This window comes from Pezoporus flaviventris, unplaced genomic scaffold (genome assembly GCF_033815535.1).
Source record: "Pezoporus flaviventris isolate CSIRO_AGI_PZ_B2104156 unplaced genomic scaffold, CSIRO_AGI_Pfla_v1 ptg000006l, whole genome shotgun sequence".
Lineage (NCBI taxonomy): Eukaryota > Metazoa > Chordata > Aves > Psittaciformes > Psittacidae > Pezoporus > Pezoporus flaviventris.
The window spans coordinates 3,314,306-3,329,672 of record NW_026892554.1 but is presented as its reverse complement, the minus strand read 5'-3'; the positions used below and the strand labels follow the sequence as shown (position 1 = coordinate 3,329,672).

The following is a 15,367-nucleotide window of genomic DNA, read 5'->3' as shown; positions in this document are numbered from 1 at the left end:
GGGAGATCAATAGTTTATTAACTTAAAGGTCAGGTCACCAAAGCTCCATCTTTGGGTCTGGTCCAGGCAGGTGAGGACCGGTGGCGGCGTGGCTCTGCCCCTCTTCACCTGGCTGAGGTAAGCTCTAGCGGGCAAGCTCAGGCAGGGCTCGTGTCATTGCAACCGAAACCAAGCAGGGATTATCCCGGCTCCATGAGGAGCCGGTGACAATTCCTACTGTGAATTTCATTGGCAAAAGGTTTAACTCGTTCAGACTATTAACAATGACAATCAGAACATGCAGCGTAGGAAAGAGGGTTTACATACATCTGGTGCAGAGTGGCTCTGCAGGGTCCGAGAGGAGGACGTAGGACACAGAAAGATTCCCCACTCCCATATAAAAAAAAAGTCCACGGAGGAAAACCAAGGATTGTATAAGTTATTTTTTAAAAATCTGTAAAACAACATAGCCAAGGATATTTTAAACACAATTATATATAAACACCACGTTACTGTTAGGGGAGAGCATGAAAAGGTTTGTTTCGGGGAAGGGGTTTGTAGCATTGAGTTTCCTGGCCGGATCCGTGGAATGTCTCTTTTGGAAACTGTTACCCAGGTAAAAACAGGAGGAATTTGTGTAAGAGAGAGTGGTGAACCCAGTGAAACAGGGGAAGGATCATGACATAAAATGCCAGGAGATGAACTGGGACACCACCTCGTATAGAGGAAGGATCTAGCTCATTCCAGAACTGAATTAATCAGTGATCCCTAGCAATTCCAGGAGGGAAATAACATTTTGTGGTAAGGCTGTGACCCCCACAGGCTGTTCCATGTGGATGGATGAACCCCCCAAAGTCCCTAAGGCTCCCTGTAGGCACAAGGGGTTTGCCGGCTTTCAGTTACCTACACAGCAAAGCCCTGTGGATGCACTGGGCCGACAACGCCTGCAGAGCCACGTGGATCAGCTCTCGCTTTGGTCCTCAAATCTCCAGTTATTGCCATGGCCAGAGAGAAAACCAGCTACCGACTGAATCCGAACAGGAGCACCGGAGCGGGCCGGGGGGGCACCGCTCCGGAACCACCTAATTCATCGTTATACCTATGTACAGAGCACGGCCGTTTGCAACGCGGGTTTAGATCAGCCATCACCTAGCAGGGAAGGGTACCAAACACCAAGCCAGGACCGGCACTTTCTTCGCAGAGGTGTCAAGTCCTGCATCCTTCGCAGCGAGGGCTCCCGCCAGCCGCTCGCAGCGGGCACAGCAGTAGGATCTCTGCAAAGAACCAAGCGTGTGTACATGGATTGGTCCCTGCTCACGAGGAGTGTTTGAGAGTATTAATATCACCGCTTGTCTGCTGCCTTTCAGGACTTGCTCAGTCAGGGTACGATCCAATCTCAGCTTACCATATTGCTATAGAAACGCGCTGACAGTGATATTAAAGCTATCAAACTTACGAGCAGATGCTTGACAGCACCATGTAAACTCTCCCAAAGCTGAAAAAATAACCTTTTGTCCTAAACATTTGGCAAAACTGGGCTGGCCGTTGGTGGAAGTCCTGGATGGATGCAGGCGCTGAACTTTACCCGGCCATAAGACACGTCTGACAGCAGAACTGCACAAACAGCTTCTTTTCACAGAGCTTGTTTGATTTCACCATCTCACAGAAAGTCTTGTCAGCTGGGAGGCCGAGGCGAGGAACAAGAGAAAATGAGAGCAGATTAACATCCTAAACAAACAAACATTGCCCGTAACGGGCCGTGCAATTTGTTCCAGTGTTGGAGGAGAGAGAATCGAAAAGGAGTTGCTTTTAAAACGCAGCTTTCGCGTGATTTTAATGAAGGAATAAAGCAGCTTTGCAGCGAGTGGGAGAATTAGCCCCAAGACTAAACTCTAACGAACACAGACGCTTGGATGTGTTTGAGCAACAAGCAGATATCCAGTAGCTCTGCCAGGTAAGCTGCCTGCCCACCACAGCCGTGCCCCAGCAAGCCCAGGAGCTCCAGTGCATTCAGCTTTACACTGTGAAGGGAATCCCCCAAACCCCTTGGTTTTGCTGCCAGGGAAGCACTATGGTGCCAGCGGTTCTGCCACAGCTACTTACCATTGGTACAGGTTTCATTTGTTACACAGGAGCCACCGAGGAGGCTGAAACCTTCTTTACACTTGAGGCAGTTTCCACTGGAGCCCTCGCAGGCTGAGCAGTGGTCATCGCACCTGGGGATGGAGGCTCTGCTGTGATCTGAACCAGCACCACCACCCATCCCAGCCATCCCAAATGGGCTGGCAGCCAGAACACGTGTCTGCTGGCACTGCGACATCCAGACTGAACCAGAGGGTGTGGAAAATCACAGGATCCCAGACTGGGTTGGGCTGGAAGGGACCTTAAAGCTCATCCAGTTCCAAAGCCTGCCACGGGCAGGGACAATTTCCACTAGAGCAGTTTGCTCCAAGCCCCTGTGTCAAACCTGGCCTTGAACACTGCCAGGGATGGGGCAGCCACAGCTTTTCCGGGTAAATGGTGAATCTGAAGCTTGAGAAGTTATCAAAACCCCAGGAAAAATGGGCTCATGGTGCCAGCTCGATGCCCAGTGACAGTGACATCCCAACAGCGCTTGTCTGCTGGGAGCAGTCAGTGGGACACACCTCTCCCAGCAATCCCAGTTAGAAAAAGGGCTGTGAGGGGAACCTGTGCTCCTCCAATCCATTTATTCAGGGAAGAGAGCCCAGCCTTTCTGCCTGGGGACAGCGTACCCAAAATCCCTGGGAACGGATGCTGGTCCCTCGTTTCTCCCTGCTGGGGAGCCAGCCCGGCTGAGCGAAACGCTGTGCAGGCAGGGACGGCATTGTGTGTTCCCAAGTGACCTTTAATCCTTCCCTTTCATGTTCAGCTTCAATGAGGCTGACTCCACTCCCACTCCCCACTTAAAGCACAGAGTGCCGGAGAGTGGGAGCAAATTGCTGCCTCCCGGCATCTCCCATCTCGGGCACGCAGCCCCCGTGCTGGGCCGGGGAGCGGTGCAGCTCCTCCAACACGGCCGCGGGCGAGCGGAGCAGGTTGGATTGAAAGCTGGAATATTTACCTAAACATTACCATTCCTCCCACACCTCCTCCGAAGAGCCTGCAGCCGGGGCTGAGCCCCTTCCACCGTAGCCCTAAGCCATCTTGGCTGGCTGGCTCCGGTGGGGGAGCGTGCAGCTTTGCTGCTCTTAAATCCGTAGGGCAGGGGTGTGTGGGGTCCAGCCCCATGGCTGCCTCATCCCTACTTTAATTTCCCTACCCAACAGCTCCAGCGGTGAGCTGCTTTTAGCATGTTTTTTTTTTCCCAGCGTCTCTCCCAGTGATCCCCATCGATCCCAGCTTTGTTCCGCTCACGGTCGGGGTGGTACCTACCTCTTGCAGACTTTGTTGGGCAGCCCATGGCTGTCAGCGGGGTAGAAGCCCTCACGGCAGGCAGGGACGCAGCGCCAGTGGGGTGCAGAGGTTTCGGGGGTGCAGGGTGCACAGTCCTCCTCACCCGGCCCTGCAGGACAGGGGATAGGGCACATGGGTCATTTTGGAGACAGCGCCCCACATGAGATGGAGACACCATCTCTGCCCTGCTATTGCCCAGGAGTCTACAAGCTGCTTGTTGTGCCACAGAGTCCTGCTTGGCTCCTACCCCAAAAATCCCAGGTTCCACCTCAAAAAACTCAGCTTCCAACCCCCCAAAAGCCCAGCATCCTGTAGAGCCAAGAGCTGGCCACAGGGGCTTGGCTGTGGACATCACATCAAAATCCCTTCTGGACCATCAGCCACTGCTCCCAAGTGTGCACCAGGTTGACTTTCCCACCACATTCAGAGTAATACAAGGAAAAAGAGATGCTAAATTGGGCTGAAGGAGGGAAGGGTTCAGGAAAAGAGCTGGGAAAGCAGAGGGCCCCACTCTGACGCCGGTATATTGTGGCTGGACAGCAAACCCCAGTGATGGAGGTGGTATTATTAGAGGCTTTCCACACAGCAGGCATGAGAAATGGTGATGCAGGAAAAGGAGACAAGAAAAAGCTTGAAAAATAATTGTGGTGAAGTACATTTACACTGACTGGAATAAGAATTAGAAGGGAAGTAATTTTCTTAAGGGATTAAGAGCCCGTTCTTTTCCACGCCTGCCAACAAGATCAATAAATATTTTGGATTCAGTCTTAGGAAATTGCCCATGTATGATAGAAGAGATTCACGCCACTGAACATGAATTGTCTAGAGATCATATTATCATCAGATCTATGATGATTTCGAGAGCAGATGCAAACATTAACAACAGAAAATAATTAGACTTGCAAGAAGTGAAAAAGGCAGGATTTAAAGGGAACGCCGAGCGGGCAGCAGGGGGAAGCAGCAGTGGGCAGCCCATTCCCATGGGATAACACACCTCAGCTCCATGACATTTTTACACTGCAAAGCCATCTTCCATCACTCCGTTTTACAGCCTCCCCGCAATCTTATTAAACTGAAGCACCTGGCTTCAGAGGGATCAGGAAATAAAGAATGGCTCCAATAAAAATGTGAAAACTCCCTAAGAGCCTTTCCAGTATGAACATATTCCCAGCGGGATGTGCTGGAGAGCTGGGATTGCTTCCCCTCTGGCATGCTCTGCCTTGGCTCAGTATGGTGGGTACCACCTCTTGATGCACGAGGGTTTGGAGGATGCTGTGGGGGGAAGGATGTACCTGTGCTGGCAGGGCAGGTCTCGCACCGCCGGGGCTCCCGGCTGAGGTACATGCTGGGCTGGCACTCCGGCACACAGCTCTCTCCTGCCAGGCTGCAGGGGAAGCAGAAAGGACATAGGCACCCAAAGCTACAGGCTCTGGAGGCTCAACTCAGCCCATCCCCATCTCCACATTCCCCAGTGCCAACAGCAGCCTCAGCCCGCAGCGCAGGAGCATCCCAAAGCCAGCCAGGGCTTCAGGAGGAGTTAAAGCCCTGCCTCGACCAAAGGGATGGCTGCAGCTTCCTTAATTAAGTATCCAGGAGGAAATAAAGCTATTTTTTTCCCGTGGGCAGCCAGCCAGGCTCTCCCAAAGCCCTTTTTGCACCATGAGGCTCCCTGGAATGAAAGGAAATTGGCTGGGCCAGTGCCGCTTCACTGTGGCAGGGATGATTTGAAGTCCTGGCTTAAAAGGATATTGGACAATAAAAAGCAAGCGCCGGCGGATTCCGTCTGACAAGTGCGGCCACTTCTGCTCTTCTGAGGGAGTAGATAATCTTTTGGCAGTGGCAGTTTCTTTGTCTGAGAGCCCTGCTGCTGCACCATGGCTCTGGCTCACTTACAGCCAGGGGTCTTAAGTGTGAGATTCTTCCCCTGAAGATCCCTCCTGCTACGGGATCATACTTCCACACACACTTAGGGATGGAAACAGCTTCTTCCCAATGCTGATACTGCCGCCGGTACGGCTGGGCTCTGCATCCCACAGGAGCCATATATCCTATGGTATAGGAGCCATATCCAATAGTAGCCCCACTCAACAGGTACATCCAAGAGGAAACTTGCACTTCATAACATGCAGTATAAACATTCTCATTGCTTTTTTCTCCCCAGTTTAGATGCTGCAGCGCCAGGGCTGCTCTGGTCGCAGGTCACTAGGTTCGGATGAGCACATCTGAGCCCGCAGCACTCACCCACCACCCTGGCAAGAGCTGGAGGAGAGGAAATGAAATCTAAATCACCCTTTTCAGCTGCGGAAGGGACATGAATCACCCCCTTTAAATCCCCAGGCCTCCAGCACTCCACGTCACCGCTGCACTACCATGGAAGCAGGATCTTGGGTCTTGAACTAACTCACTTTCTACTTTCCCATCGGTTCTCCCAACAGATACCGGTGCTGCAGGTACAAACGCCTCCCACACTCATCTGTTACCTGAATCCTTCTTTGCATGCAGTGCATTTGTCCGCTTCACCGATGCATTTTTTACAGCTTTGATGACATTTCAGGCAGCGTTTCTGACCTTTCAAAAAACAAAAGCCAGACGGGAGAATAAAACCCAGGCAGTGATTTGCAGGCAGCGGCTGGAGCTGCAAAGCTCCACTGCACCCCAGCGCCAGGTCCCCAGGGCAGAGAGCCACATCCCCCCCGACGGGTCCCTGCTATAGCCCATGACCTTATCTGTCATTGCTTGCTAAGAAGAAATAAGCTTTGCAAGCAGCTAGGATCATTAATTACAGTCTTCTAATTAAGCTGAGTGCCTCGGCTTTGCACCACCCTCTGAACACCCAGAGGTTTTCCTCTTCCCTTCAGTGTGCAAAGCAGGCCGAAGGGGGAAACTCACTACTCAAAAATCAAGGTGTTTTCTCCACTTATAGGATTTAAAATAGAAGGAAACCCTGCATAGGAAGGGAAAGCAAAGAGGGTGCTTGCACCCAAACTACAGGCTCTGGGGAAGAAACCCAACTGCATATGCAGCTGACAGGCTGAGAACTAGGCTTGTTCAACCTGGAGAAGAGAAGGCTCTGGGGAGAACTTAGAGAGAGGAGCTTCCAGTGCCTAAAGGGAGTGACAATGTAGTGACAGGATAAGGGAATGGCTTCAAATGGACAGAGGACATTTAGACCAGATATTAGGAAGCTCTTCCCTGTGAGGGTGCTGAGGCGCTGGCACAGGGTGCCCAGAGAAGCTGTGGCTGCCCCATCCCTGGCAGTGTTCAAGGCCAGGTTGGACGCAGGGGCTTGGAGCAAGCTGCTCCAGTGGAAGGTGTCCCTGCCTGTGGCAGGGGTTGGGACTGGGTGAGCTTTAAGGTCCCTTCCAACCCAAACCATTCCACGATTCTATCCTCATGCTACAGCGTGCTCATGACAAACATCCTTACGTTCCTCGGCGTAAAACCCAGGCGGACACAGCACCACGCAGGTGCTCATCTGGTGATGGTAGAGGCTCCTCTTGCAGGCTGTGCACTGGGTCGGTCCCCTCCCGACGCAGCGCTCGCAGCCCTTGTAGCACCGGCGGCACCTCCGGGCCCCTTTGTCACCAAAAAACCCTGTGGGGCAGGAGCTCACGCACATCCTGGGGAGGAACGCAGAGGGCTCAGTCTATGGTGCCAAGAGCTGAGCACCTCCAGGCAGTCGGGCACTTGCCAGCATCCTCTCACCTGCAGCTTCAATCATTTGGGCTCATTTACTCCTTATTCTTTACATTTAAGGTGCCTTGAATATGCTGGCTCTATAATAAAGAGCCAGGGACTCTTGGCCAGCAACCCTGACTACAGGTAAACTTTCCCTGTGCCAGCCCATGAGACTGAGAAGTGGAATCCCCAGAACTGATTTGGCACCTCAGTTACCTGCCCCTTGGGCATGGGTGACCTGAGCTGGTGAAACCAATGCTTCTTCCCCAGCATGAGTACAAGGCCAAGGTCCTCCAGGGCTCTCCAGCTCTGTGTACCCCACCTCATACACCTGAATACAGGACAGGGATCCCCACACTGCCTCCTCCTCCCTCCAGTTTCTCTCTCATATGCTTTTTTCTCTGTGCAAACATCTATCAATCACCCTTGTTGTAGTGCAAGCCTCAGGGACACCCCACCACCCCTCACCTGCCGGTTTTCACGCTGCCCAGGCTGTAGTGGATGCAGTTCAAGCACTGGTCGGCATTGGGGCCATCACAGCCTTGATCACCACACTCAGGGTGGCACGGACCTGGGGAGGGGAGGGAGAGACTGGCTCAGCCCGGGCAGAGGCTGAGCATCCCCCAGACCCCGCTGACAGGATGCTCTGAGCACACCCTCTCACACCTATCGTGATGGATGTGGGAACCCTCCAGCTACCTTACCCTATATCTGTTATCTATAAGATCTTATCTATTCTATGGAGCTGGGTGGCTTCGGGTGCTTGCCTCTCCTCCAGCTCCTCCTCCCCAGCATGATTCCCACACCCAGCTGAGCACCCTGCTGCAGGAGCAGCTTTGAACAAAGGCCCAGACCCATTCCTTGAGGACAGCAGCAGGGACACCCGCCCATGCCCGGGACGAGGTGGGGACGAGGTGGGCAGAGGAGCTTTTTTTACTCCTCAGATGGCTGCACCACCAATTTGTGGTGGGAGCGCTGGGACGGGGCGCTTTGCTACCCTCTAATTTCACTGTCCTGCTGCCCCGCGCCGGCCGCAGGCACCACTCCTCCCAGCCCGCCCCTTCCCCGGGCAGGATCAGGCCTTGCGGCTCTCTCAGTGTACCCAGGTTTGTGTTTTCCCAGGTTATGTGGGGCACACAGCACAGCGGCTCGGTCAGCACTTACCTGTGTACTCCTCCTCCTCCTCTGCCACCTCCACCTGGCTCTGCAGGAAGGCGGCTCTCGATGGCTCCATCTCCGATGCCGGCACCTCCAGTGTCCTCCCGCGGGACTGGGAGCTGCCCTGCGGGGTGTAGGGGTGCTCGGCTGTCCCATAGAAGAGGAGGCTCCACTCCTTCAGCTTCCCTGTGGGGCAGGCACAACATCACCCATCCCACTCCCTGTTTTGCTCCTTACTGGGGACCCAGCTTTCAGAGAAGCAAGGCGAGGACGGACTGGACCATCAGGGCTTCCCCGTTGGCATATCAATGCAGACTCAACCAACAAGAACTGCTCACAAGCCCCTGAGCCTGCACAAATGCAGCCATTTAAGGCACCTATAAGGCTATTTTTATTCTATAACTCATCTGATGGATCGCAGCATCACCACAGCCTCCACATCCAACACACGGAGAGAACCAGTAACTTGAAAAGCTCCTTAATAAAGGTCTGTTTCTGTCTGATAAAAGCCACCCAGCACACACTGGATTATTTCCCTGCTGTTGCTCCAGCCATTCCTTTGCCTGACAACAATGGTCTGAGCTCTGTGTCCCTTGGAACATCACGGGGGTCACTAGAGCCTGTACTGCACCCAGGAGCTGGGGATGCCCTCACCAAGGTCCTCCCTGACCCATGCAGCTTTGGGGAGGGAGTCAAAAGAGGCTGTTGCTTCTTTCCAACGCTGTTTATCTTTCAATTCCCCATCAATACAAGTCACCTCATGCCCATGGCATGCTTGGCTTTCACTCCTAATCTCTGCATTTCCAGGAAGGGCTTAAAATTCCCAACATCAAACCCTTGGCTCTCCCAAAGGGCTGAGAAGGACCCACTTGCTGCAAGCAGCTTGGAACCCGCAAAGGGGTGAGCTGAGGTGGCATCAGCCAGGAAAGAGCTCAGACATGTGCCTCCACCAAGAGAATGTAGTTGGCTTTAAATCCAGAATGTCCCACATAGGGAAAGCTCGCGCTGCATGGGGCTGATGCTGGGGATGCAGCAGGGCCAGCGACAGGACATCTATGGTATTTATTTGGTATTAAATTAAGCAATTCTATTAACATTTAATAGCCATTTCTTCTGCAGGCTGGGAGCATCTTCCTTCATGTTCCCTTCTGCCCTCTCTGCTTCAAACCCGGCGCAGACCCTTTGAGGGGGGTGACTGAACACGCTCGTTTCCATCTCCTTTTGCCAAGCCAGGTGAAGCCAAGCCCCGATGCCCACGAGGGGCTCTGAAACACCCACCACAGACTGCAAACACAGGGGGAAAAGCAGCTCCGTGGGCGCTTTGCTGCTGCTCTCCGAGTTCAAAAGCCTTGGGGTGAAGGCAGCAAACACAAACAGTCCCTGCGCCATGAACCCCCCCCTGCACCTCCCGCCAGAGTCGCGTGGGAGAGGTTTTAATGTACCCCCGGCTTCCTGGCAATGGCTGTGTGGATTCTAACACCTCCACAGCACACACCAGCCCCAGGCAAGATGCTTCATGCCCTGCTGCCATCAGCCGGTGAGGCAGCTGCCCCTTCCCATCAGGAAGGAATCCCACCAGCCCAGCTCCTCTGCCTGGAAGGGGTCAGGGAGCAGGCGGCCAAGCCAAGAAGGGGACACAGCAGGACTGGAGACATGCTGAGCCCAACCACCCCCAGCTGGGGACCCAGCTTTCAGAGAAGCAGGGTGAGGATGGACTGGACCATCAGGGCTTCCCCATTGGCATGTCAATGCAGACTCAACCAACAAGAAATGCTCGCAAGCCCCTGAGCACAACTGCAGCCCTTTAAGGCAACTATAAGGCTATTTTTATTCTATAACTCATCTGATGGATTGCAGCATCACCACATCCAACACATGGAGACAACCAGTAACTTGAAAAGCTCCATAATAAAGGCCTATTTCTGTCTGATAAAAGCCACCCAGCACACACTGGGTCAGCACAGTGGCAGCCCGGGCAGGGTGTCCATGGGTCTGTCCATCCGCAGCCTGCGGGGCATCGTCCCCTCGCGCCGTCGCACAACCAGCCCACACGCCACATGTCCCAGCGGTGCAGCAAACCAAGCAAACAACAATTACAGCGCTCGGGTTTCCTCCTCTTGGCTCATTATGGTTTAATTTTGGAAACCTGGCGCTTGGGTTGCTGCTGGGAGAGAACCCAACCCCGGCTCAGGCACAGCGGCAGCCTCCTGCGCTCGGGGATGGAGCTTTTGGTCCCATTTGTGAAGGGTTTGGGCACTATGGGTTTGCTGAAAGCCATAAAACTCGCAGCAGAAGTTACAGCCGAGCCAAGAAACCTGCGAAGAGCTTTGGGGGCAAGGGGGACTGGTGGGTGCTGCAGGACATGGGTGCTAAGGGGGGATCCTTACCTTGCACGGTGGGGTTGCGCACTTGCGATGGCGTGTCATGGATCTCCAGGGTCCACTCCCCTGCTGCCTGCTCTCCCCAGCAGTGGACAGTCATGAATTCCCAGCCCTTGAACCCCTCGTTGGAGTGGTCAAACACCCTGCAATGATAATGCCGTGCATCAGGAAATGTGACTTTGAATGTCTTATTTAATGGGAAAACATAGATTGGGATGAAGGATTTTAGGCATCCTTGCGTGCACCCACCCTTGCCTGAAGCCCTCCTGCCGCTGAAACCGGAGCATGCCCCCTGCCTTCCCAAAATACCCAAGGAAAAGTGCAGCAAGGATGCTGCCCATCCCAGACACATGCTGCCTCCCATCTGCTCTTACCTCCTGGCGAGGAGCTGCGACCTGGTCCCTGCAGGAGAGATGAGGCTGATCTGGAGGTCTCCGCGGCGCGGGTGTGAGATGCTGAGCCGCACCACGACGTGCTCCAAGTAGAGCACGTGCTGGTCACGGTGCTCAGCACAGGCGCTGCTGAGGGTGCTGGCGCGCAGCACGTGGTCCACTCGGATGTACCTGCCAGGGATGCAGAGCATCGTAGGGTCCACAGTGCTCCCAGCAGCGTGGACACCCAGTTATAGTTGAACCCGGTCTCCTACTGCTTCATGGCAAGAATTATCTCATCCTCCATTGCAGTGCAGTGTCCTAGCATGGAATCTGCTGAATTGCTCAATGGTAACGAGATGGGTTTGAGCTGCTGCTAAGATCTATGCCTTATGGGCTGCAAGGGCGCTTCTTTATTGTAATTATCAGTACAGCGCTCCTCTCTGGGTTGTAATTAGTGTCTGTATCAGATAAATAGTTTCATGAACATACTTGGCTCCAGATTCCTTCCTGCTTTGCATATGCGAGGAACTGCTTTGCTGATGAGCAACTCTCTTGCTCCACAGCCAGGCAGTGGTAAACAAGGAGGGTCCCTGTGGTCATATCCCTGATCCCACCCTTTAACCTAGCAAGGACAAACCTAAGCTGGTTTGAGCCTGAAGCCAAACTCAAAGAGACCCCCAGGCACTGGAAATCTGAAAAGCCTTGCACAAAGCACCAGTTTTTGATGTCTTCCATCAAGATGAGATCTTTGGGGGAGGAGGGAGGAGGGACCAACACATCACTGCTCATGCAGAACCCAGCGGGCAAGTTGGTTTTGGTCTCTCATGATCAGCCCTCAAAAATCCCCTGTTAATCACCAGTCTGGGAAGCAAAAGCATGCAAAAGGGCAAAAATAAATCGCTCGCTGTCAAAGCTGATCCCAGAGAGGCCCCACTGGGACCTGCTCCTTACCACACCATAGGCACAGACCCCAGATGGGCACTTCTGGGTCAATAACCAACAATGCAGGTCACTCTGACTGTAAAACCCATGAACATCACCTCGCCTGCACATGGACTTGTCCCGGCCACCCCAACTCCTGATTTCCCTTTCCAAATGGAAATCAGTGGCTGAGCCTTTGCACTGCAAGAGCCAGACCCACCAAAGCTCCTTCTCAGTGGCTGCATGCCCTGGGAGAGCTCCCACCCCACCACACTCACTTGGGCACCCGGTCCAGGCTTCCCACACAGACATGCTGGGGAGGAACCACCTTCCACTTCTTGGCTTCCACCACAATAGCATCTGCATCCACCAGACCGAAGCCATATAGATGGCTAACTGGAAAGAGAGAAGACTCAGAAACCCACTGCCTTCCAAACAGGGGTCAGGAGCTCTTCAGTGCTTGGTGGAGCATCCTCCAACCACTGGGGAAGTGCAGAGTTGACCCTGTTGAGGTATGAGATACTCCGAAATACACAGAGCTTATCACCCTCCCCAGGTTACACCCCAAATCCACATTGGCACCATGGAAATCCCATTTCTGGGAGCAGCCCACTGAAAGGAGCAGGCAAGGCTGCAGCTCAGGACAGCATCCACCAAACAAGGCTTCCAACCATCCACCAAACAAGGCTTCCAATCATCTACCAAACAAGGCTTCCAACCATCCACCAAACAAGGCTTCCAAGCATCCACCAAACAAGGCTCCCAACCATCCACCAAACAAGGCTTCCAACCATCCACCAAACAAGGCTTCCAACCATCCACCAAACAAGGCTCCCAACCATCCACCAAACAAGGCTTCCAACCATCTACCAAACAAGGCTCCCAACCATCCACCAAACAAGGCTCCCAACCATCCACCAAACAAGGCTCCCAACCATCCACCAAACAAGGCTTCCAACCATCCACCAAACAAGGCTCCCAACCATCCACCAAACAAGGCTTCCAACCATCTACCAAACAAGGCTCCCAACCATCCACCAAACAAGGCTCCCAACCATCCACCAAACAAGGCTCCCAACCATCCACCAAACAAGGCTCCCAACCATCTACCAAACAAGGCTCCCAACCATCCACCAAACAAGGCTTCCAACCATCCACCAAACAAGGCTTCCAACTATCCACCAAACAAGGCTCCCAACCATCCACCAAACAAGGTTTCCAACTATCCACCAAACAAGGCTCCCAACCATCCACCAAACAAGGCTTCCAACCATCCACCAAACAAGGCTCCCAACCATCCACCAAACAAGGCTTCCAACCATCTACCAAACAAGGCTCCCAACCATCCACCAAACAAGGCTCCCAACCATCCACCAAACAAGGCTCCCAACCATCCACCAAACAAGGCTTCCAACCATCCACCAAACAAGGCTTCCAACCATCTACCAAACAAGGCTCCCAACCATCCACCAAACAAGGCTTCCAACCATCCACCAAACAAGGCTTCCAACTATCCACCAAACAAGGCTCCCAACCATCCACCAAACAAGGTTTCCAACTATCCACCAAACAAGGCTCCCAACCATCCACCAAACAAGGCTTCCAACCATCCACCAAACAAGGCTCCCAACCATCCACCAAACAAGGCTCCCAACCATCCACCAAACAAGGCTCCCAACCATCCACCAAACAAGGCTCCCAACCATCCACCAAACAAGGCTCCCAACTATCCACCAAACAAGGCTCCCAACCATCCACCAAACAAGGTTTCCAACTATCCACCAAACAAGGCTCCCAACCATCCACCAAACAAGGCTTCCAACCATCCACCAAACAAGGCTCCCAACCATCCACCAAACAAGGCTCCCAACCATCCACCAAACAAGGCTCCCAACCATCCACCAAACAAGGCTCCCAACCATCCACCAAACAAGGCTCCCAACCATCCACCAAACAAGGCTTCCAACCATCCACCAAACAAGGCTTCCAACCATCTACCAAACAAGGCTCCCAACCATCCACCAAACAAGGCTTCCAACCATCCACCAAACAAGGCTTCCAACTATCCACCAAACAAGGCTCCCAACCATCCACCAAACAAGGCTTCCAACTATCCACCAAACAAGGCTCCCAACCATCCACCAAACAAGGCTTCCAACTATCCACCAAACAAGGCTCCCAACCATCCACCAAACAAGGCTTCCAACCATCCACCAAACAAGGCTCCCAACCATCCACCAAACAAGGCTCCCAACCATCCACCAAACAAGGCTTCCAACCATCCACCAAACAAGGCTCCCAACCATCCACCAAACAAGGCTCCCAACCATCCACCAAACAAGGCTCCCAACCATCCACCAAACAAGGCTCCCAACCATCCACCAAACAAGGCTCCCAACCATCCACCAAACAAGGCTCCCAACCATCCACCAAACAAGGCTTCCAACCATCTACCAAACAAGGCTCCCAACCATCCACCAAACAAGGCTTCCAACCATCCACCAAACAAGGCTTCCAACTATCCACCAAACAAGGCTCCCAACTATCCACCAAACAAGGCTCCCAACCATCCACCAAACAAGGCTTCCAACTATCCACCAAACAAGGCTCCCAACCATCCACCAAACAAGGCTTCCAACCATCCACCAAACAAGGCTCCCAACCATCCACCAAACAAGGCTCCCAACCATCCACCAAACAAGGCTTCCAACCATCCACCAAACAAGGCTCCCAACCATCCACCAAACAAGGCTTCCAACCATCCACCAAACAAGGCTCCCAACCATCCACCAAACAAGGCTTCCAACCATCCACCAAACAAGGCTCCCAACCATCCACCAAACAAGGCTTCCAACCATCCACCAAACAAGGCTTCCAAGCACCTTGCCCAACAAATTACTGCCCTCTCCTCCCTCTGCTCAACACCTTCATGGTAGGAGCACCTGAAGCAGCTGACAGAGACCATCCAGGATGAACACTCCCATGAATGAAGCTCTGGGGACCTTTATCTTCCCATCTCACCACTCCATCTCCCCACCAGGGCCTCTCACCTTTATGCCCTGCACCATTGGTCTTCCAGTCAGCCGCTCGCAGGTGCACTGGCCGCGAGGTTTTGACCAGTAGATGCTGGACGTCCCTCCAGGTGAGCATGGGGCTGCAATGACACATAGCTCATGGGATGGCTCCCATGCGGCAGCAGGGACCCCCACTGCATTAACACACACACACACACACACACACACACCCGCCCCCCAAACCCTCTTCTTTCTTGCCCCAAAAGAACATGAACTGATGATTTAGATGTTGATGCCCTGCCTGGAGGTTGGCCATCACTTGGGCTGCTCCAGCACCATGGGGTGATGCAGGGAGGGATCACAGTATCACACAGTATCACAGTATGCTAGAGATTGGAAGGGACCTCGAAAGATCATCTAGTCCAATCCCCCTGCCGGAGCAGGAACA

At 53.3% G+C, this 15,367-nt stretch overlaps 1 protein-coding gene across 1 annotated transcript in view; it reads right to left on the bottom strand.

The window, feature by feature from the left end:
* Positions 1-15,367, bottom strand: part of PCSK6 (proprotein convertase subtilisin/kexin type 6) — a 44,584-nt gene continuing 29,217 nt past the window's right edge. Inside the window, exons 10-21 of the mRNA XM_061447475.1 lie at positions 14,956-15,059; positions 12,184-12,301; positions 10,985-11,173; positions 10,617-10,753; positions 8,236-8,415; positions 7,540-7,642; positions 6,820-7,013; positions 5,874-5,961; positions 4,686-4,777; positions 3,373-3,502; positions 2,083-2,195; positions 1-1,658 (exon numbers count right to left, since the gene is read on the bottom strand). Of these exons, the coding sequence (XP_061303459.1) occupies positions 1,561-1,658; positions 2,083-2,195; positions 3,373-3,502; positions 4,686-4,777; positions 5,874-5,961; positions 6,820-7,013; positions 7,540-7,642; positions 8,236-8,415; positions 10,617-10,753; positions 10,985-11,173; positions 12,184-12,301; positions 14,956-15,059 (1,546 nt within the window). The 3' untranslated portion in view covers positions 1-1,560. The remainder of the gene's footprint in view (positions 1,659-2,082; positions 2,196-3,372; positions 3,503-4,685; positions 4,778-5,873; positions 5,962-6,819; positions 7,014-7,539; positions 7,643-8,235; positions 8,416-10,616; positions 10,754-10,984; positions 11,174-12,183; positions 12,302-14,955; positions 15,060-15,367) is intronic.